The sequence below is a fragment of the Diorhabda sublineata genome, chromosome 3, assembly GCF_026230105.1.
Source record: "Diorhabda sublineata isolate icDioSubl1.1 chromosome 3, icDioSubl1.1, whole genome shotgun sequence".
NCBI lineage: Eukaryota > Metazoa > Arthropoda > Insecta > Coleoptera > Chrysomelidae > Diorhabda > Diorhabda sublineata.
The window spans coordinates 2,846,396-2,871,460 of NC_079476.1; the positions used below are offsets into that span (position 1 = coordinate 2,846,396).

Below are 25,065 nucleotides of genomic sequence, written 5' to 3' on the forward strand. Positions count from 1 at the left end.
TCATCCACTGCCAAATGTAATTGAAATATTATATTCATGATGCCCATAGTTTATTCAAGTTAAATATAAAATCTTTTATAGAAAATGTTAAAATACTGATACTGATAACTTACAGCAAAACTATAAGGGATCTAACATTTTGTAGAAGCCTTTTATTCTTTCGATATAGATGATGATAGATGATTTATCAGCTAATTGTGGATTCTAACCTAGAAAGAGATTCGGATCACGATTTCTGAACGTCTCCTTTAAATTTCGGGAGTAATTTCAAATGTAAAACATGATCTACAAGAACTTTCGATAACGTGACCAGGTGTCCCCGAAACGAACTCTCGGACGCAAAATTGTTCCGTCTTTAGAAACCGAGAGAAAATTTGAATAACCGAATTTAGTGTTGCCCACAGTGGTGGCGGTGATACTGAACAACACTTAAAATCCGAAGAACATAAAAATAACCATCGTACCGCCGCCTTCGAGTTCTTAGATGTTTAAATTTTTCGAAAAATCGGATGCTCTAACTTCGGAGGACTTGGATATCGCCCGACAGAAGGTGACAGAATGTTTTGATCCCAAATTAAGCGATGATATTGATAAGTGCAGTTGCATTACAAAACTAAACGACGTTTCAAACTACGGGAAAAAGAAATATATGACAAGATAATAATTTGTAGTATTGGCAATTTCGGAGATGCGGCTAGGCTAACTAAAAATGTATCAACGAAATTACAATCATCACTGAAGAAAAATTAATGCCATAAAATCTATTGCAGACAGGCTGCCCTTAGATTACATTATTGTAAAGAAATATTAATTTTTTATTTTACACGATTCGAGTTGAAGCTCTAGGAAGTTTTGTGTCTAAGCTGGAATGGAATATCAACAAATAGCAAAAGCAGATGGCTTGCTATTATGCCTGCCTCCAAAAATGTATCATCCGCTACTTTTAAAAGTGTTGAAAAATGACCCCTGTTACTAAAAAACTTTTTTGAAGATCCCGCATCCGAATTATGGCTTTATTTACTACTCGCTCAGTCAGCAAGTTTTCATCAAGCTGTCTTAAAACTTGAAGGTTAGAGTGGATCAGCAATTGAAGCAATACATCAATTATAATTAACTCAGAAACAGACCAATCGGTTTCTTTCATTTATGGTCGGTCAATTCATGTTGAAATTGAAAGATAATGACACTGATATTGATAAAGAGTTTGTAAAAATAGAATTTTATAAATCAAGCCGTGAATATTTGAAGCAGTGGACTTGCTTTCTTAACAAAGAAATGGAGATATATTTTATTGGGCAGGTTTAAAAAATATGGGAAAATATTAAAAAATCTCTGGATGTATTAATTGGAAATCACAAAAATTAACAGAATCAAATAATTCAAACGTTTCCACGGAAACCCGTTGGGTGGAAGTTTTAAAAAACCTTCACACCAACAATCTTCAGCATAAAAACTCTTATATTTTATGTTTGGCTACTACGAATACTCCAGAAAAAAGAGTATTTTCTATTATGAAAACCTGAGAAAATACAGTTACAAATTTGACTTCTAAAAGCGATGTTTCATTCTGGCAAAAATATGATAAGTCACCCCACAACGATCATCATGAAACTCTATACATAGACAATTGATATTACGAGATTTATCATATCTATTTTATACGAAAACATTTACTTCCGAAGATACCGGAAGCGGTCGTTATCTCAGGAAGGCTAACAGATATCGAACCATGGATAACTTTGTTCGATAGATCTCATCAAGATCTATCTGTGTAAAAACTATGCAACTGCATTATTTTCACGAAAAATGTAATTTTTGTATGTTTAGGTGAGGTTAGGTTAGGTTAGGTATTGTCAGGGTCAGAAATAAAGGTAAACAAAAATAATTTTCTTCAAACAGATATTTTAATTGACTTAAATCTATAACTTTTACATTTGAAAATCTTTTTCAATGTTATTCGATGTTTCTGTCCTCCCAATCTTCTGAAGGTACATGCCTATAGCGGAAGAATGATCTCAAGAGGTCTCCAGGTGGATTCAATTCTTTGGGTATGAACCCCGCTATCAGAAACAAATATTTCTTTGTGATTAACACACTCATGAGTGTAGCTTCCATTGTTTAGGCACCGATAGGCTAGCCAGTCATCTGTATGAATTATTCTTCCTGGAGCGACGTGCCTTTTTTGATAAAAATGATGCATTTGCATACTTTTTTCGCAGAAAAATCTTCTGCGAGTGCGTCAATCATCATGACTACACACACAGATAGATCTTGATGAGATTAATTGAACAAAGTTATGCACGGTTTGATATCTGTTTCCTAAGATAATGGCCACTTCCGATATCTCCGGATATGATAAATCGATTTCTCGTAATATCAGTAGTTTCATGATGATAATCTTGGGTTGGCTTATCATACTCTTCATATATACTTCATACTTACTTGAAATCATTACCAGCTATATTAAATTTATTCTTCTGATAAATATAAATATAACTAAACGTTTTGGACACATATATTGTTTGGACTAACTTTTTCTGAATAGATAAATGAAAATTTAACTTTTTTTTAAAGTGTTGATTGAGTTAAATAGATCCAAGTCCCTTTTTAAGTCAAAAAATAGATGGTCACGTTAGGTAATGATAATAAATTAACTATCCTAAAGTAACATTCTCTATTATCACACCGTTGACCAAATTCAAAAGATTGTATTTCCCTTTTTATTAAAGAAAAAGGAGTATCCTTACTTTTAAACGTACTATTAGTTCTAGAAGTTAATTTTGTACCACTTTGTATAAAGTAAAGCACGTACAACAATTACTTTATAATATATGAATTGAAAGAGTGTGGAATCGTGCTTACAACTTATTTATTTTAATGGATATTTTGTGGTAGATTTCTTTGTTCAACATTTTTCGACTCGAATTTTCTTAAACCCAACAAAAATACGTAACACTAACCTACAAATGGTACTGAAGCTACTTTTACTTTAAAGCGCCATATATTTTATTTACACATTAAATGTATAGTTATAGTTCAGATCCTGACCATATAACTTGATTATTAAAGTTAAATTATCAATTCTAAAACCCCTCGTAATCGTCAAGGTTTATTACAGACAAAACATTTTTTTTTTATAGTCTTATATAAAACGAATATGAAGTTATTTAAAAATATCATGGTCAGAATCTGTATTTTCTATTAATAAATGTCCTTGGTTGTTCTTAATTTTTGAACAAGTTCTTTTCATACTGTATAACAATTCGGATACAACTTACGCTTCATTGTTGTGCAGCATATGAAAAATAAGTTTAACGCACAATTAGGCAATACAGTAAGAACAATACAGTTAAAAATATTTTACTTTTTATAATAAGTACTGAACAAAAGTAAATAGTCGGGAACTTCCATTTAATTTTAATTCTAATTCATCTATTAATTAGTCAACATGGTCCACAAGGATACATCCAAGTGTAAACTCAAATAAATATCTCTCTACACCTTGTTTGTAATTATTTATTTTCATTTTCAATATTTGTCGTCACTATATTAAGAATTTTGTCAATCTACAGACAGATCTCATTAAATGATTCATTTTGATATAGGAATACGAACCCTTACGGGGTCTAGTTGTTGAGATATAGAGCGTTGCCGCTCGAATATAGAAACACCCTGTAAAATCAGTTTCGAATTTTTTGAAGCTGAATGAATTTGCATGAAAATTTTTTGTTTTAGGCTCAATATCAAAAGTGACATAAATTCGATTGACGCTTTTTATTTTTTAGGAATGAAAACTACCCCTAAGTGAAAAAAATTTAAAAAATTGAGTTTTGATTATTTTACAGGTAAAAATCTTGTTCTAGCACATACGCAATTTCATGTTCATGTTTCTTTAAACCCTTAAAAACAACCCCTATGCAAAAAATAATGACAATACATTAGTTTTTGAAAATTTTATATAATTAAATCGTGGTATTATTTAAAATAAAAGCGATTTTTAAGGTAATAAAAGAACTTTTTCCTTTTAACCCCTAAAAAGATTTGAGCATTAAGGCTGTAGTATCCTATAAGAAAACATTGAAGGAAATTTCAAGAGCTATAAGCTCATGAAAAATCTTTTAAATCCTTCATTTTTTAAAAGAAAAGGATTGAAGTGCTCGAGACAGGTCATTTTTCCATTAAAGTGGATACTTTAACCCACAATATCTCCTTTATTTTCTAAGTTACAGAAATAAAAAAAAAACCATAATATTCGTTGAGAAAAGCTAGATTTTTGTATTGTTTAATTTTGTACGTATCTTTCATGGTTTCAGAGTTATTATAAAATTATGGCAATTTTTTTTTATACATGAAAAATACGTTTTCAACTTTAACCGTACATTTTTCAAAAAATACGTATTCTAAACCGGGCTAACTAAAGGATCGTATAAAAATATTAAAATAAAACCAAAATTGTAGACGGTCTACGTTTAATTTTGATTCTGGTGGATATTATACAGCTGTAACTGCTAATTTTTCTTTAAAAAATATGAGCGACCAATTTATTTTTGACTATAACTTTTTCAATTTTGGTCCAATTTACTTTTGCATATACTGATTTTAAAGGTCTTTTTGAGTACTACAAAAAACTTCGTAAGCATCATGCTCTTAAAATTAACCTCCTTTCCGTTATTCGAAGTTGAACCCATCAATTCGAGTATTCTCCTCAAAAAAACTTTCACTAATCATATATTGCTTTGTATTGGACGCAGAACATTTTATAAAAAATTATTTTCTTTGTTTTCCCATAATCTATAATTTTGTTTATCACACTTTTTTCATAAAATGCGTAGTTTATTCGCGAAAAATACTTTAAAAAGCTGGTTTTTTTCACTCAAAATTCCAAGTTTTCCATCGTGAATAACTAAAAAACTATTGATTTCTCGGAAAAATTCTTCGAATATTTTTTATTCTAAATTTGATTCTCTATCAATTTCCAGAGTTATTTTTCATATCCGAGAAAGAGTGTCAATCCCCAAACGGAGTGGAAACGCCAATCGGCGCTGTCACTAATGATTATTGACCTTTTCTCAAACTATGTGCCAAATTTCGAGTAAATCGGTTCTGTTTCAAAAAATTCGGAAAGTTTCAACTGACTACACTAAATATAAAGCGTATTATGATAACTTAAGAAAGTTAGGTTAGAATTGGAATTAGCTGGAATCTAATGTAGCTCTCAACCTAGAAACCGTCGACTTGACACAATTCAAAGAAGAATTTATGTTATTAGTGACGACAGAGTAATTTATAACAAAAACTGAGCAGCTGTTCAACTACGAGTCTAACTTTGTATGAATATCGAAGATAACCAGCAATCTTCAATATTTAGGTATCAAATGAATTAAGAGTAGAAATTTAGCAAAATATTCAGTGCCTACTGAAAAGATTGTGATTGTTGTAACTGTCAGTTGTTGTTGTCTCACAAATTATGCAAGTAATTTTAAAAATTATCTTCCACATTCGTTTAAATGCTAAAATTTCCTGATGACGTACCTTCGCAATGGTTAATGAGATGGTTATCGGTAGGCAACGTTCTTGGAAATCTACTAGAGACATTTGACCAGTTTCCACTGTGGAAAGGGATATCCTGGCCTCAACTTGATAAACCATTTATTAACCAGATGGCAATTTCAAGTCCAGAAGCAATAAGATGTCCAAAGAACAAAATGAACCCCGAGAATAAAAACAATGAATACATTGTGGTTTCTTCGAGACTTCTAAGATGTCCTCTTATGTATCTCTGGAACATATTGCATGGAATAGGAAATCTCGCGTCTGATTTGGTACAAAATGTATTAAACTTTCTTCAAACAGAAATATTCACTGAATTAGAACGTCTAGAGACAATGTTTGATAACCTTGCTGATGTTTTAGTGAAAAGAGATGTTTCCTGCAAGACTAATTTCGAAAAGTGGTGATATCACTTGGCCCCCACGTAACCCTGACTTGACGCCTCTTGATTTTTGTGTGGGGACACCTCAAACATAAAGTCTACATGAACAATCCGAGGGATATCAGTCAGCTAAAGGAAAATATCCGCCAGGAAATGACAGCAATCACCCCAGATTTATTGACAAGAGTTTTTACATATCACAAATTCATTTAATTACCTAATCATCTTTTATTTCAACAATACCTTTTGTATTCATTCAAAAATTGAAGGTTTAAAAGAGAGATATAGAGATTTGTGAAATGAAGTAATAATTTTACTCAGTACTTAATTGAGTTATCTCAATCCAATTTTCTTTTCTAATGAAATGTTGTTATTGCTACAATATACACAATTTGTTGCTTGATCCCTTTATTGTTTATTAAAAGTTTTACGAAATAAATTGTATACTTTGAATTTTGAACACTTCTGAACATAAATATAGCAGATTTACTGCCATTACTTTTATTTTATAGCGAGTGCTATAAAATATTATTTCTTATAAAAACTATGGTTTAGAAATTAATCGCTAGTTTGCTATACTGAACTGATGTTTATATTAGGTACAAATTTTACTGATTCTATTGTAAATATTCGTATATATCTGGAATCTACCCCAAATAAAAAAAATTTCGGTTTAATATATAGAAAGTTGCATTAAATTCTACTAAAGTCCAAATCATAAGAAAACGTTTCCTAATAGTATATAATACTTACTTACTAATGATATTTATTATCTAGCAACATTTGAGCAAACCTACTAACTTTGATATAGATATCATTTATTGACTCTAATTAATATTATTTTTTATTTCTACTGAAGGAATCCTAAACAAGTATTAGATTCAATTCAAACTTTGTTAGTTCCAAAATGTTTTTTTTTAGTTTTAATGAATTGAATTTTAATCATCAAATAAAAATCATTCCAAACATGACTTAGTAATAGTCCAATAATATTTTTCCTATTTAGAAAATATCAGACTGATGTTACACCGGAAATCTTTCAACTGTACCCAAATGCAACGGTACAAACACAAAAACTAGTCTAGTTGTTTATCGACAACCAACGTATAGCGTCAAAATACAAAATTAAAATTCAACAGTATTCGAAACAAACAATGAAATAAGACAAGTTTGTATATTAAGTCGACCGCTACACACAATCATCCTTGCTGAGGCTATAAAAAAAAAATAAAAACCAGTCTAAAAAGTTATCATGCAGAGCCCTGGACAAAGTAACACTAACATAAATATGCTATGGTGATGACATGATCTTATTTGCAGATGAAGAAGAAACTCTAAACCAAAATCTCGAATCATGTAACTAATCAATCAAAAACTACAAAAAGACATATAAACCAAAGACGATGACCATAAGCAGCAGAATTAACAAACGAAACAAATAAAAGATCTCAAATAACTTGGACAATGAAATATATTTCGAAACATGGACAACGACGGAAAGATAGAAACAATGGAAATGAGATTAGAGCACATCAAAAACGGAACATACAGTCAAATATCAAATACAAAACCTGCAGAGAAATACATAGAAGAAAATCAACTAAGATGGTTCAGGATGAGTGTGGAAAGGATCACAAGGAGAATACTAAAAGCCAAGCATTAAAAGCGATAAACAGAGGAAGACCTGGATGGACGAAATTAATAAAGCGTTTGGGAACAGAGAGAAGAAACTACATGAGGTACTACCACAAACACAAAACCGAAAGAATTTTGGTAGAAAGACTTTATGAAAAAAGAAATTCAATCCCACGTCTTACATCCGTGAGGGTAGATTGACATAGGATTCAGTAAGTAAGTAATGTATCCAGCTATAGACTTCATTCTTACTACTTCTCTCAAATAGATAACACACGTTCCAGCGTCAATGTTTATGAGAAACTCTTCTTAGAATAATACAATCCCCTTTTACCTCTAAATTGGTTTAAGGAATCATAAAATTTTTATTGAAAATCGGAATGAATTTTAAATGGATGATTATATTTCAAAGGGGATGAAATGGATTGAGAAAGTTAAATTTAACATGTACTCGAGTAACATTATTAGAATTTATATTTCTTCTTGATGGAATGTTGACATTTTTCATAGCTAATTGATAATTGAATTACATTTTTTAGAAATTCCTTATCAGTTACTTCATCCAGTATATAAGTAAAGATATTTGCCTATATAGTTATAAATAAAGTCATTTGCATGCTATTTTTGAGCTGAAGGTATTAATTTTGGTTCTCATGTATAGATTATAGGTACATATTTGTAAAAATATTTAGATCATAATAAATAGAATAAAAGTTAACTTAAACTAAATAAAATTGTATCAACATAAATAACATTACTTAGACTTAGAAAAATACTCTTGAAAGAAAACAATCAACTTAGAAAAAAAAAATACATGAATAACAGGGCTCACCGAAACACATTTTTTATTAATTCATTGATTAGAGTGCAAGTTACTTTCATTTAAATGACATCAAAATATTCAAAATTGTGCTCAAAAGTTTACATCAAGTACAATAAACATTCAAGTAATTTGTTATAAACATATAACTAAGCACAACAATCCGTGGTAGGAAGTAGTTCATTTAAATGAATTTTATTATAATGAACTTACTGTTTACACTACCTGTACACCAACACTCACAATTACACACTGCCGCGCATTTCGATTACCAACTTATCGTCATCATAAACTGAAGGTAAACGCTTCCGATAACCAAGTTATCATCTTCGAAGACTGAAGGTAAACGCGCTTCGGACAGTGTAATTATGAGTGTTGGTGTAAACAGTGCGTTCAGTATGAATATCACCGATGGTTCCAAAAATTCCAACTCATTTTATTAAATAGATATTTTGAAAATTTTTTCTAACTTGACTCTTTTCATTGAAATGTAATCTTATAAGTAAACCCCAACAAAAAAGCAATTGTAACAAGACGAACTGCAATGAAGTGTTTTTATATTTTCGTTCTATTTAGTCATACTTTGATCTGCCCCTAACTTCATTTCAGTAGGTACATATTACGATCGATATATAATTAGATCCCATACTTTCTTTTGTAACACATAATAATGTTTTAAATGTAAGAATTATTATGAAATGTTTAAATTTTTTGGTATCAAAATATTGACAACACTGCGTTACTTTTTTCCAAGTTATCAAATGAAGAAACAGTTAACCTCAAATAGACAACCAACGATAGTCATATTCACGACATTTTGACGTATTATGTGCTAGATAACCAGTCAGTAATGGTTCAAAACGTTAACTGTAATAAAAAGTCAAATCGAACAGAAATAATTTGAAATTTAAATATTTCAAACACTATTAGAAACGTATTTTAAAGTATAGATACCTATTATAAAACTCGTACATGAATGCAAACGTCGTTGAATATATAGTTTTTGTGTGCAATATCAACGGCTTAATTATTTGGCTACAAACGAAGCAGTATCCGCAAAATTTATTTGTAAACCAACACTCCTAAGTCCTAAATCTTTGAGTGATTTGGCTCCCCAACTTTGGAATTTAGTTAGTCAATGGAAATTAAAATCAGTGTACCTCGGTCAACTAAACACTACCTTTTTGTTAGTGTGAGTTTATTTACATTATAAATAATGGCTGGACTGTGAATGTTGTGGTTTGATAAAGCTGAAGATGGAGCAAGTGATATAGACATAATTCTAGAAGATGAAAATTTGAAATCAAAACATAACACTGAAATCTTAGAAAACGAGGAAGAGGATACTGCTAGTGAAAATAGGGTCTAGAAAAATGTTGGAAAGCAAAATGTGGAATGTCAGGGTGTCAGAAACAGGCTTCGTTCTTCATCTCGTACTAGGGAAAATTTCGAATGTCAAAGGTGAAGCATCTTGGCGAAGAAGCCACGCCGATTTCCGTTTAAAATTTGTTATTTTATAGGAAGAGTATTCCATCGAGTAAACCATAAGCTCTCTCAAATGAGCCTCGGGTATGAAAAAGGATTCTAATAATTTTAGTGCTATTTATTTTAAGAAAGTAATGTGATCTAATTGAAATAAATGCAATTTCTCTTAATGGCACAAATACCTCAACATAAAAGTAATGTTTGACGAAATTGTATTTTTCTTCGACAAAACTAAATAAAGATTTAAATGTGTTTCGTTTGTACAATGTTGATAAATTCAGCGGTACGAATGTGCGCATATTTTCAACATATTGTGCATTCATTTTGATAAAAAACATTAAAATTGTATGAACTCTTTTGACATAATTAGTTCAAAAAGTTTATAGACCTCCCATTATATAATTTAGCAAAAAGCTAATCAATTTTCCAGTTATGGAAAACGTCAAAATAACAGAAGCTAAACAATAATTTTATTAACGATTCAGTAACAATTTCATCTCTTAATTTTTAAGACAGTATCAAGAAAATTGTCTAATCTAGATTTTTGAAAAGACCCGATTTATCTGGCTTGAATTAGATGAATCTACACCTAGCTCCTAATCTTGAAATATTATAGATTGTTTTCACCAATGCAGATCTACTCACCCAGAAAAACTCGGTCAATGTTAAGAAATTTGGCATTTACAAGTTATGTCAGCGTGACTTCCCTGTCCTGAATATTTGGTTCAAATATTGTTTTTAAATAATTGTCTATTTTTCTTTTTTTTTGTGATAATTTTAGATTTGAAATATCAAGATGACAAAAGTTGATTGGTTTTCAACCACCTCAAATTGAAGTAGTATATAAATCAACTTTTCATAATTTTGTTTGCTTTGCAAAAATACTATAAGTTTAGACAGATCTATGATTGTTAACTTCTTCTTTGTTGGCCTTTGTCAAACGACGTACAGCCAAATATGATTGTTGAAACTTCAGTTTTATATGATGAAATAAAAAAGAAGAAAACTGTTAAAGGTTCTAGAGTGTACTACAGCTGTTAATTTTTAATTTATGTAATGAACTGTTTTCGTAATAAATAAGGAAACAATCATGAGAATTTAGAACGTGTTATTTTACCAAAAAAAAAGACAAAATGCTTGAGTTATCTAAAATTGATAACTTAATTTTAGATTGGAATTATTAGCTGTTTACTTTCAATACTCTTCATCAGTTATATCTAACATTCCTCCAATTTATCTGCCTTTTTGTTATAAAGTACAATTATAGTACAATGGAATACCAGCATAAGATCATCAATAAATAAAAAAGTTTAGAAAGCGCTAACTAATTAACATTAGCTTTAATATGAAATTAAAATTCGCGAATAGAAATTGTGGAGTGAAAAAAAACATGCAGTGACGTCAAAAACTTCAAAATACTAAACGTTTTCGTGTAAATAGAGAACTACTATATTAGTTGATGATCATCGGTTTCCATATTAAAATATAGTTAAGATTTTTCAAATTTAATGCTTCCATAAATCTTCGAATAATATATGTAAAATTAGGACGCCACCAGCCAGTATTGGCTGGTCTTCCTCAAAATCGAGGCAATCGGCTTTCATTCACAGTGAACGGTGACAGATGCGAAAGAGGTTAGGCTTCAATTATTTGATTACTGTTGTAACATTCACTTTAAAGTGGTTTATGCAGCTAAAATTAGAAATTACCATTAAATTAACAAATTAAATTACTAGCTGAAACACACTGAAATGCTACTTTTTGTTCGAACAGAAAATGGTAGCTGCACTGGAACTGTACCAGTGCAGGCCAGTTCATGAGTGTAAAGAGTTAGTTCAATCGGATACAAAGAACGATATAGTGCAGAGAGCAATAGAGCATTTGTTGATTGTTGTATTTGAGGTTATTTGATGTGACTCAGGCCTTGCGGTATAAACAATAATGGAAAACGATTTACTTTTTTATATTTTACATTCGTTCTATGAAGATGTAGTGCCACCGTTTCCATATTACACTTATTGCACTCCACTGGCTGAACTGACTATAGAACCAGTGCAAGCAGTACTGTGAACTTGGTGAACTAGTTCTCTTGCACTGCACAACGCTTTAGTGTACAATTCCTGAACTAGTTCTGCAGCTACCAAGAACAAACCTTCGGTCAGTCTGTATCAGTGGTATTGTTTTGCTTACAGCATTCTTGGTCCTTGGTTATGGAAATATTATTCGCGTTATTGCGCCAATTTTCTCAGTGGTGTTTTATTTTTAAAACTGATATAAAAAAAATAGGAAAGCATTGTATGAAAGTCAGCAATATCATTTAGATGAATACTGAAGAAGAGCTTTCCACATTTGTATAACAAAAAGGACACATAAATGGAAGTTCTATTGGTTTACCAGTAATTTATAATTATCCTTAATTTACTGCATAAACTGAGAAATTACCACCACGAATGTTTAGTTTAAATTTAATTTTGACTGCATAAACCAAACTTTTACTTTCGTATATTAAAATTAATATATATTTAATTTTGGGTAAAATGCAAAATCATCATTAACTTAACCCCCAGAACTCGTAATATATATTATTTGTATGTTTCAAAAAAATAATTGTTAATATTACAACTGGAAATACATTGTTTGATAAATATTTGGTAACAGTCAAACTTTTCCAATTGTGAATTTTCCTAAAAATTTTGTAATTTGGAGAAGAAAATATTTTTAATGGAAAGAGGTTTTATGTAGTCCAAAGTTGTCGCGAAATTATAAAACATCGCCAACACGCCTTTGGCTTTTACAGACTACAAATCCTAGAAGTTTGAAAGTGATATTGTTTATAGTCTGTATAATATCCAGGCACCTGTAATAATATTGTTCCAATGTTTCTAAAATACTTTGTACAACAATAATTTGGTTATAATCATACTAAATGAATAAAAATGATTTCCTACTTCAGTCATGTAATAAACCTAATTCCAATAAGTAAATAAAATTATTCTTTCGCTTCTGTATATTGAACATTTTCACTTACAATCTAATAATTCTTCAACTGATGTCACATAACAAAAAGAACACATTTTCAACATCTCACTCAACTTTTAGTACAATTCTACGGCTACCCCACTATATCCACCCTTCAATAAAATTATACTAGATTTATCAAAAGCTGGAGATTATGAGGTGATCGAGAAAAGGGGGACATTGTGTATCAGATCGGATAGATCCTTCAAACTAACTTCAAAATAATTTCTTCACTTATAAATACTTACTTTTGTTGATTGAAAAAAAAATATTTCAGTTTGTCATACTAAAAAAATGATTAAAAAATTCAAACTTCATGAGTAAGCAAATAACTGAAAAAGCAATACTATACATCTATGTTTTATAGATTTTGAAAAAGCATTCAACAGAGTGGGGGGGACATGAAGGTATAGAAGAAAAACGAATAAAAGAAGTAGAGGCTTTATTTGAACAGACGAAAAACTATGTCAGAGTTAGGCAAGAGGTATCAAATAGGTTCAAAACACCAAATGGACTAATCTCATTATTATTTACCATAGTGTTAGATAAAAGAACGAAAAGACATTAAAATATAGGATATTCATAAAGAAACAGATAATGAATATGAAAATAACCGAACAAAATAAAGTCGATGATTATAATGCGGTTAAGTTTTTAGCCAATTAGGAAATATCAAATCAAATAAAAACAAATACGAAATGTGAAAAGTAGCTACACTCATATTGACATACGGTTCAGATACATGGACATTTACAAAGAAACAAAAAAGGCAGAAATAAGATTTCTAAGAAAAATAAATCAAGATAAGACAAAATAAGGAATAACTATAAGAGAAAATTCCAATCTACAATCAAATCGAAGGAAGATAATTAAAATGATTTTTCATGTTATGAAAATGGAAAAAGAACAATTAATTCAGTAGATATATGAAGAACGAACAAAAAAAAGACTGAGGAGAAACTAGTCAGAAGAAATTAAGATGGAAGGGAAAAACGAAGAATAATATTGCAGGAAATAAAAGAAAGAACACAGGATAGGAAACTGCTGATGACAAGGGAGATTCACACCTGAAAAGGTAGAAAAGCCTCAGGATTAAATAAGTATATGGGTAATAGACCGAGGATAATTTACAATAAATAAACCAGTACAATTTTTTTCTTTCAAAAGGAAGGAATTAAAAATTGACTATATATCAAATAAGTGCATGCAGTATCTTATTCTCAGTTATATAATTTATCCTCTGAAATGTTTTCAAATCTTAAACATAGTGGTCAAAAAACATATTATAAAGCTTATCAATAACATTAGTTTTTGCAATATAAAGGATAATAATCAACAGTTACTATTAATTTCGTTTGTATTTTCTACTCTAACTATATCCAGTATAAATAAAATGTTTCTTTGTTAACTGACTTGTTACTTTCAAGGAGTGATATTTTTTTTAGTTTATATATATATATCTGATACACAATGTCCCAGAAATAAAAATATATGTGTGTATATATATTGGGTGTATCACCTTGTCAATGTGAGAGGAGGAATAATATTACAAAATGTGGTTTAGTAGAGGCCGCAGTTGCGCAGGTTATTCGCGATGATAACGTCGGTAACTGCGTCAAAGACGAATTGAATGTTATGCGTATCGGTGGCGCATGTCATATGGCAGTAGATTTCTTTGGTAGTCGATTTGTTTTTCGCTTCGAATTGTGCTTGAATGTATGCGGCAGCTTCACCGTATTCTTGCGCACCTAAAAAAAAAACAATTACACTGATCACAAGTCCAATTCAAAATTCTTATCAAACGATATGCCCACTAGATATAACAAAATTTTATTCAAATATTCTATCACATACTAGTTGAATGATCCTAAAAGGATTTTTGGCGTCTCGCAAGGAATGGGGATGCAAAAAATGTTTTCTAACCTAACCTACCCTAACCATTTTAAGATACTCACAAAACTGAGTGTTTCAGTTTACTTGAATATAAATGGAAAGCAAATAATGATCAATTTTATTTGAAATTTAGTTTCGCAATGGATATAATTTATTTACGTTAGGAGCGAGACTTCACAAAACTTTTAATTACAATCATCCAGTGTGTGATAGAGTATATGGTAAAAATTTGAATCCCGTTGTCGAAGTTCCAACCAAAGCTTTTTTTATACCTAAACCTAGTTTATTGAACATATACCTAGAAATAAGCATACTAATTTGGGGGTGTTCCATTATTAAGTAGAAATATTGTATCTGTTGAATTCTGAATACAAAATATTTAGATTTGACCTGAATTATTTTGATTAAATGTAACTCGTTACAGAGACACCGAGTGGTTTATAATAGTTAAGTGAAAGAAAAATAATTCAATTAACTGGATAATCTATCTAACTTCTTTTCAATATATTTAGCTCAAGATTGTACAGTTAAAACCTTCCTAATAATAAATGTAGCACCCTGTAAACGTGTGAGGTAGTTTTTTTGTTAATATTATTATAGAATTGACTCAAGTTTTACCTGCATATTCAGGAAAGCATATTGTTAAAGGCGATTTCCTAATTTTTTCTTCAAAAAGATCTTTTTTGTTGAGGAAGAGGATAATGGAGGTATCTGTGAACCATTTATTGTTACAGATAGAGTCAAATAGTTTTAAGCTTTCTTGCATACGGTTCTGAAAGAGAAAAGAAATTAATAAATTATTACATATTTTCAATCACAAGTAAAAAAACTACAGAAAACAAATTGTTGCATTGGCGGAGAACAACAAGTAAAAGAAACATGAGAAAAAAATAGAATATAGAAGAAAATATACTAGCAGGAAGAAAAATATAGTAATAAACGCTCAAACGCAGCAATGTCAATGTTTTTGTGGATGTGTTTTCTCGATTTAACTTTCACAATAGTAATAAAACGTGTAGTGCAAAATGAACAGAAGATATAACCTCAAACTTAGCTCAAATATTCTAATCTAACCAAAGGATAACCCAAGCTCTTTCCCCCGATATACAGTCAGCATTTTGGAAAAGATGATTATAATCAAATACAAATTTTCAAACCAAAGACGTCCAACGCTCGATCTGCTCGACAAAACTCGTTATATGACTTCGTCGATGAGAGCGCTGGTGTCGTCGTTCAAATCATTCACCCCAATAAACTTGGCTTACACCCAGCAACAGATCATCATCATCAATACCGATCTTGAAAACATTCTGGAGTAGGGTGAGAACAATCTAATTGAGTTTAATAAAGCACAGATCTAAGCTGCTGTTTTCACATACTGCAGCTCAGAATTTGGTCCTGTTTAGACATATCACCATCATCCATTACCGCAAATTAACTTGCTGGGTGTTCAGATTGGTAGCAATACGCCCTGGTATAATTACTGAGTGACCGAATTAGCTAAGGCAGCTTAACAGAAGTTTTGAGCCCTCTTTAAGACCAAAATGTACTCCGCAACAGCTTCTAATACTCTATAAGATTCGTCAATCTTGGGAGTATTGAGAGTACATAGAAGTTCAAGATCAGCATCGACACGGTAGGCGCCACTCGAACTACATAAAAAAATTCAGATCTGTTATGAAATTGGCAACAATGTTACACTATAGCCTTGATTTGATATCTTTGTCTTTGATTTAAATTAATCAGTTGTCAGTTGCGTTTCATAAAACTTGAGAATTCTCGTCTTGAACTCGAATGTCTTCACTTGGCAAAGACTCTTTCAATAATTAATGAATCTAGCGTATATGTTCTTTACTTGGAACACGCAACGTTGCATGAGTTAAGCTACGCGCTCACTGAGTCGGTACGGACGTCACGACTGGGTCGATAGTTCCGTCATTCAGGCGTTCCACACAGTCCTTCATCCGCCTTCTGTCAGAACAAAAGTCAGTTTGCGACAGGATTTGTTCAAAGGTGGATGTGGAAGAGGAAATCGCGTTAGTGCGTAGCGCGTTAGCGCGTGAGTGCGTTATTAATAGAAGAAGAGGAGAATGTTAAAAAAAGAAGGTTTTGGATTCATCATATTAACAGAAAAATATTGATTTGTGGTATTCCTGGACCTTGTGGAAGATGACCTAAAGTATTTTGAGTACCTCAAGATGACTCGCGACAAGTTTGAAACTCTATGAATTCTTCTAGTCCTTAGTTCCATTTAAATGTTCAATGTTACTGTTTGATATCCTTCCAATAACATACCAACAACTCGAAGATAAATATCGAGGATTGAGCATCTTTTAAAGGGTCGAATTATTAGCCAAACCAAGCAGGTTTTTGCTTAAGGGACGTTTGAATAGGAACATCGCATATAGTTTGAATAAAACCTGTCAACATTGTAGAAGACGCTCTCGCGAAACTAGAAGAACAGAGCATGAGGATGAATCTAATTAAAAAACTCTAGGCTATAGCCTGCTGATGAATTTTACCAATGTCAAAACGATTGAAATACAAAAGTGTCATGTCATGTATCACAAATTAAGCAAATTGGAACGAGATAATGAACTTGATGTGGAAATAAACTTGATAATATTCTAGATGTTTGTTAGAAAGAAACAAAAAGGTCACTCAATATTTTAAATAGTCATTAGTCGTGTATTACTTCGGGAATCAAAATGGAAGTACTTACTGTCGTTTCATCTTCATGTAACACTTGGTCATATTCACTCATAGCTACACAGAAAATAATCGCGGTTACATCTTCAAAACAATGTATCCACTTTTTCCTTTCCGACCTCTGACCACCCACATCAAATAATCTGAAAATTGAATGATATAATTTATCTCTCAATGCAAACATTCAATTAATAAAATATCGAAATTTTATCATAGAGAAATTGTTGCAACTATCATAATTCACACATAATTTGTTTTCAGTGCTATACTTTATCAGATTATTTCAAGCAAAGCAACAAGTGCCTTTGAAGTCTTACTGGGTCTTCTAACCTTGGATCTAGTACCACCTGGTACTCCAGAATGAATGGCTTGGCTGCGGAGGAAAGCCAAAAGCCGAGGTATTCGCTGTGAATAAATGTAGATACGCGATATTCTATAGGAATCTCAATCTGCTCAACTAGCAGAGCTGCCATACAAGGCATAATAGCCGAATAGGTGTCCTCTAGGTAGTGCAAGGAAGTCCTACAATGCATCTATCATAATTCTCTTTTGAGTGCTCGGCCACTCGGACAACAAAGGCAACGATAACTCGGACTCAAACGTCAGACTGCGAATCCATTCTTGGTGTAGCCAAAAGCTATCACGTCTCTCAACACTTTTATGACCTTCTGCTTCTTTTACTAAACAACTGATCTACTTAATAGGCGCGAAATTCGACTGGTGACTGGATTTTTAACCGAACACGGTCATCCAAGACGACATCTCCACGCCATTACCATCACGGACGATCTGAGATGCTGCTGGTGCATGAAGGTGGAAGAACTTGTAGATCACTTCATTTATAAGTGCTGGGCACCCACATGAGCGCGGTTCATCATCAAAAAGTCCAAGGCAAAGCGCTTGATCGGCTTCTCAAAGGACGTCGACCTTTGATAATAATTTGATGCACCTCGTTGGTTTATAAAATTATTAATGAAGGGAGAATGACATAATTAAAATGATTATTACTGAGTTAATAAAACGCAGATGATTATAATGTAAAGTTGAGGTACTAAAATAAAAATTACTTACTTGAAATTAAGGTTTTTAAATGAAAAGTGTACTTCAACTATACCCGTAGTTTTCACTCTTGTTCTTAATATGTCTTGTTCTGTAGGTTGGTAGTCCTTAGCTCCTAGTCGATCTAAATCATCTAAGAAACTGAAAAAAATAACATCAGTTGTTTATCTATACCTCGAATTTACTTATGATATATCACTGGACATTGATTTTTTTTTCAACAAAAAAATAAAGAGGTTTTTTTATTTTTGTAAAAAATTATGATATTTCTTAAACGCATGAAAATTCAGACGATAAAACACAAAGAAAAATAATTCAAAAGACACCTACTATTTGGCGGAATCGTTGAGCTGATACTCGTTGGAACGACCAAAACATTCTTGAACTCCTGAATCAGTCCATAATCGTTTCATTGCAGCTAAAAGTTCTTCTGAGAATGGTTCTGTGTCTTCCATCCTTTGGATAACATCGAACACCATTTTGCCGTCTATCTGGATATCAAATTTAATTTTTAGTATGTTTCGAAATAAGGCTGTGAAGCGTAGACTTTAAAATAATATGAAATGAATGAATGAACGTACGAGAAACGGATGAAGAACATCATACTATGAAGACATGATGGTTGCAACGAACACCAACTCATATAAAAGAAGTTTATTGTAAAACTGTTTGTTGCATATCAAAATAGATTGCTTGGGAATTTATTTCTTAAAAATAACATCGTTCAAATTTAAACCGTTGCAATCACGGCTTTAATCGAGCACTAAAATTGCCTATGACGGCTCAGCAGGTATTCTCCGTGATGGCTACCATTTCATGACGTATATTTTTCGGTTTGTTAGTGTAAACTTCAGATTTTACATAATCTCTACTTGAAAAAGTGTTTAATCTAGACTGTGTGGGCCAATTTATGTCCCTTCTCTTGAAGATCAATTTACCAGGAAAAAATTCACGAACTCGTGGCAGAGATCTATTGGACATGAATGAAGTTGCTCCGTCCTGCTGAAATGATTGGTTATAACCCTTGAAGTTTTGCAGCTCAGGTATGAAGAAGTCATCTTACATCTGCACATAACGCTCTGAATTGTGGATCCCCTTTCATCTTGAAAAAAATAAGGGCTCATAATTCCTCGTGTTGACATCGCCCCCGTAAGGTAACTTTAGACAAATGTAGGGAGTTCCGATGTTTGTGTTTTGGATAGGTTGCACTCCAGTAGAGGCAAGTTAACAAACAAGATGTTAGTAAATGTTGGAAAGCGTTCAATTATCTGGTTTTCGAAGTCAAACCTCTGACTAATACCTTGAGGATTCAATTTTTGCTCCAAACAGCACTAATTTTTGAGTGAATTGCTAAATAATGATGATCTATGCACGACTAAAGCCTTCCAAATAGACAAGTCGGGCTCGTCACGAACATGTCTACGTGTTCGACCATTCTAGAAGAACATCGACGCCCGTATTTTAAATTATTCACTGTTGATCCAGACTTTTTAATCTTCATGATTCGTTTTCCAATTAGTCGAGCGTCTGGCGCATCATTTAAGTGACGAAAATTATGAATACTTCAGGATTTTCTACAGTCGCCGAATTACCGTTTTTGTAAAACTCACGCACGCACAACGCACGGTTCGCTCCCGAGGAACGCTCCATAGCGACTAAATACCTAAAAGCTAAGCTACCGATTCACATAACTCCCGCGCACCTGCGAATAACTGCTTATAAGGAATGAGCAATAAAAAGATGAATTTCCTTTTGAGACACCTCGTATATGTCAATGATCTAGTGCAAACAACAGAACAAATTGTATTGGCGAGTGGCTTTTTTTAATATAAATGATATTGAAATCGAAGTATAGTTTCTTTTTTATATATGTAAAGAATATTCAAACAATAATCAAACACATTGTCAGAATCCCAAAAATCAAAACTTCTTTTGTATTATGATAGTGGAAACTCGTTTGAACAACTGTATACAGAGAATAAGATAAAGAAAACTTAGCCACGTATAGAATTATTCAAAATAACGAAGAAATTCGGTCTCAGTGTATTGTTGGGAAAAGAATATTAGAAACAGGGTAGTATCTTGGACTTAAAAAATTCTCGACATGGATCAAACAGGTATGGAATTATAATATTCCAGTAATCGTACCAATGATCAAAGAGAGAGATCCAGAATGTGCAAGCAAACTCCATATTCATAGTTTTTCTGGCAGTAATGGATGGCCAGCAAGTTTTAAGAAAAGAAACTATATAGATTTGAAAATATTTGTAGCGAGAGAAATTCTGTGGTAAACAAGGAATGTAATGAGTTGTAGTGTATGGTTACGTTGAGGGATAACGCTGACGTCTTATGCCGTCTCACCCCAATCGGAATACAAGTTGAAAAATGAATAACATCTTCTGGATCACTTGGGTTTATGAATACAATTTTTATCTACATTACTTCTATGTATAATTAAACACAATTATATACACCACTGTATATCTATATACAACTATTTTATATGATTAATAACTATATGTATATATTTTCTTTTATAGCCCCTGCTTATGATTCTAATTCAATACACGCTTTGTTTAATTACACACATTGTATGTTTACATCAATTCCTGAACTAATTTTAAAAGTTTTAACAATATGATGAACGTAATTTTGGTTTCTATCAACCTTGTCCACGCATCGGTTCAACTTAGTTCATAATGGCTTTTTATGATCTTCGGGGTTAATAACCACCACTAAGTGGATCAGGATATTATCAGCAGTTTTAAAGTTCACCACAGAAAGGAAATTTTAAATTTATAGAAGACTATAAAAGCCCTGAAATCACCATCAGACCGTGAGCAAAGTTAGGAAAATCACAATTAGTAATTGCTACGAAAAAACTGGACTTCAAGTGACGAATATATCTGAGAGCTGATAAGAGGATGTAGAGATATGTGCAGTGTTATTATATTATTAATTACCAATAGCGGATTTTTCACGATTTAAAAAGAACTCAATGATAATAATGTTGTTTTAATCTATTCTTTTTTCGAAATAGAATCGAGAAACAGGTATCTAGCAATTAAATATAATCAAGCATAACGGATTAGTCATAAATTTTATTGAATTGTGTGTAAGTTATATTTTCGATGTCCGAAAATTTATTTTTAAAAAATTTATTAATCAAAATTACAATATTGTTCTGGATTTATCTTCACATAACTCCTCCATCCCTAAGAATGAAAAATAACGGAGGTATTATTCATATTATCTTATGTGGTTCCTCTTCTTGTTTCAAGTTCATAATCTTCTTCTTCTTTCTTCTCCTCGATTTTTATTTCCTTTGAATTACTTCTTTTAAATTTTCGAATTATCCAGAACATTAAAAAGTATTCTAAAGTCCTGTCCCTCGATGAACGTAGATTTCGTGCTGTGGTATTAAAATATTTAGTCGGTTTTTCTTTTCGCACTATGCAGAAAAAATCGCAACCGCAGAAATCCGAATGACTGCGCCAGTTATATTTTCCAAATTACAATATTTTTACAAAGTTGAATAAACAGAATTAATTTCACAAGCGAATTAACTACAATTCTTTATCTTGATGTTTACAATATTCATATTTATACTAATAAAATGCTGACAGTTGTTTACGTAATTTAATCTTTATGCGTTTTACTTTTTTAGAATGTTCTGGATTTTTCTTCACATAACTCCTCCATCCCTAAGAATGAAAAATAACGGAGGTATTATTCATATTATCTTATGTGGTTCCTCTTCTTCTTTCAAGTTCATAATCTTCTTCTTCTTTATTCTCTTCGATTTTTATTTCCTTTGAATTTCTTCTTTTAAATTTTCGAATTATCCAGAACATTAAAAAGTGTTCTAAAGTCCTGTCCCTCGATGAACGTAGATTTCGTGCTGTGGTATTAAAATATTTAGTCGGTTTTTCTTTTTGCACTATGCAGAAAAAATCGCAACCGCAGAAATCCGAATGACTGCGCCAGTTATATTTTCCAAATTACAATATTTTTACAAAGTTGAATAAACAGAATTAATTTCACAAGCGAATTAACTACAATTCTTTATCTTGATGTTTACAATATTCATATTTATACTAATAAAATGCTGACAGTTGTTTACGTAATTTAATCTTTATGCGTTTTACTTTTTTATAATGTTCTGGATTTTTCTTCACATAACTCCTCCATCCCTAAGAATGAAAAATAACGGATGTATTATTCATATTATCTTATGTGGTTCCTCTTCTTGTTCCAAGTTCATAATCTTCTTCTTTCTTCTCCTCGATTTTTATTTCCTTTGAATTACTTCTTTTAAATTTTCGAATTATCCAGAACATTAAAAAGTGTTCTAAAGTCCTGTCCCTCGATGAACGTAGATTTCGTGCTGTGGTATTAAAATATTTAGTCGGTTTTTCTTTTCGCACTATGCAGAAAAAATCGCAACCGCAGAAATCCGAATGACTGCGCCAGTTATATTTTCCAAATTACAATATTTTTACAAAGTTGAATAAACAGAATTAATTTCACAAGCGAATTAACTACAATTCTTTATCTTGATGTTTACAATATTCATATTTATACTAATAAAATGCTGACAGTTGTTTACGTAATTTAATCTTTATGCGTTTTACTTTTTTAGAATGTTCTGGATTTTTCTTCACATAACTCCTCCATCCCTAAGAATGAAAAATAACGGAGGTATTATTCATATTATCTTATGTGGTTCCTCTTCTTCTTTCAAGTTCATAATCTTCTTCTTCTTTATTCTCTTCGATTTTTATTTCCTTTGAATTTCTTCTTTTAAATTTTCGAATTATCCAGAACATTAAAAAGTGTTCTAAAGTCCTGTCCCTCGATGAACGTAGATTTCGTGCTGTGGTATTAAAATATTTAGTCGGTTTTTCTTTTCGCACTATGCAGAAAAAATCGCAACCGCAGAAATCCGAATGACTGCGCCAGTTATATTTTCCAAATTACAATATTTTTACAAAGTTGAATAAACAGAATTAATTTCACAAGCGAATTAACTACAATTCTTTATCTTGATGTTTACAATATTCATATTTATACTAATAAAATGCTGACAGTTGTTTACGTAATTTAATCTTTATGCGTTTTACTTTTTTAGAATGTTCTGGATTTTTCTTCACATAACTCCTCCATCCCTAAGAATGAAAAATAACGGAGGTATTATTCATATTATCTTATGTGGTTCCTCTTCTTCTTTCAAGTTCATAATCTTCTTCTTCTTTATTCTCTTCGATTTTTATTTCCTTTGAATTTCTTCTTTTAAATTTTCGAATTATCCAGAACATTAAAAAGTGTTCTAAAGTCCTGTCCCTCGATGAACGTAGATTTCGTGCTGTGGTATTAAAATATTTAGTCGGTTTTTCTTTTCGCACTATGCAGAAAAAATCGCAACCGCAGAAATCCGAATGACTGCGCCAGTTATATTTTCCAAATTACAATATTTTTACAAAGTTGAATAAACACAATTAATTTCACAAGCGAATCAACTACAATTCTTTATCTTGATGTTTACTTTATTCATATTTATACCAATAAAATGCTGACAGTTGTTTACGTAATTTAATCTTTATGCGTTTTACTTTTCTTGAATGTTCTGGATTTTTCTTCACATAACTTGTATTAGTTTTTTATGCATCTAAATAAACCTGAATTTCGAACTGTACAACGTGGGCCTTTGTAAATGAAACAAATACAATTTTAAATAAAAACTTGTTTGTATGGTAGAGAATCCTTGGACCCTTAAGATCCCAAGTAACCAGGTTTTACTGATAATAGTGTAAGAATCTGTAAAAAATTTGATACCAACCTCCCTCTCATTGTTTCCATAACTTATTCCGAGATTCGGCATTGATCGTAAAATAGCTACCAAGGACTGTATTGTATTGCTGTAGACCACCGGTCTATACTGTTTATGGTCCTCTGGAGTGAATCCACTTTCGTGTATTATTCTGAAAATAGAAAAGAAAACCACATAAATCAATATCGATTCTAATATGTCCAATAAACTTTGAAATCCAGGTTGAGATTGAAAATTGAAACTCAATTCAACCTTTAATTGGTATCGTCGGGTTATATTTGACCCAGCGCCTCAAATATTCATCATACAATTCGTATTTTTACGTTTACCGAGAGGTGGTTTCGTCAACATCCTAGTGAGTATCTCTAGACATGCCACGTGTAAATTCAAAAGAATCACTGCACGATACCAGTTAAGTAAGTGCGCTTCTTGTAATTTTTTAGTGCGAAATGGATTATGTTGTTATCTATGGTAAACAGTTTACATCTAAAATAGTACAAAACTTGTTTCTGAATGATGATTATGGTGATATCAGCTATGCGTCTACCATGAAAAGGAAACTCGATACGGACCATGAAATTAGCGATGATAATGAAGATTATGAAAATGAAAGTATTGTAACCGGTGAGTCATCAAGTGAGTAGAAGGATAGTCACTTATGCTTGTCTAGTCTAACAATATATA

General features: G+C 31.6%; 1 protein-coding gene across 3 annotated transcripts in view; it reads right to left on the reverse strand.

Annotated features, from left to right (window-relative positions):
- Positions 1-13,110: 13,110 nt before the first annotated feature.
- The window catches only part of LOC130441231 (guanine nucleotide-binding protein G(o) subunit alpha), a 112,994-nt gene continuing 101,039 nt past the window's right edge, over positions 13,111-25,065 (reverse strand). For all 3 annotated transcript variants that reach the window (XM_056774814.1, XM_056774812.1, XM_056774813.1), the window contains 6 exons: positions 24,391-24,532; positions 18,882-19,042; positions 18,564-18,692; positions 17,506-17,635; positions 15,402-15,555; positions 13,111-14,638 (listed from right to left, as the gene is read on the reverse strand). In XM_056774814.1, coding sequence (XP_056630792.1) covers positions 14,451-14,638; positions 15,402-15,555; positions 17,506-17,635; positions 18,564-18,692; positions 18,882-19,042; positions 24,391-24,532 — 904 coding nt within the window. In that variant the 3' untranslated portion in view covers positions 13,111-14,450. The remainder of the gene's footprint in view (positions 14,639-15,401; positions 15,556-17,505; positions 17,636-18,563; positions 18,693-18,881; positions 19,043-24,390; positions 24,533-25,065) is intronic.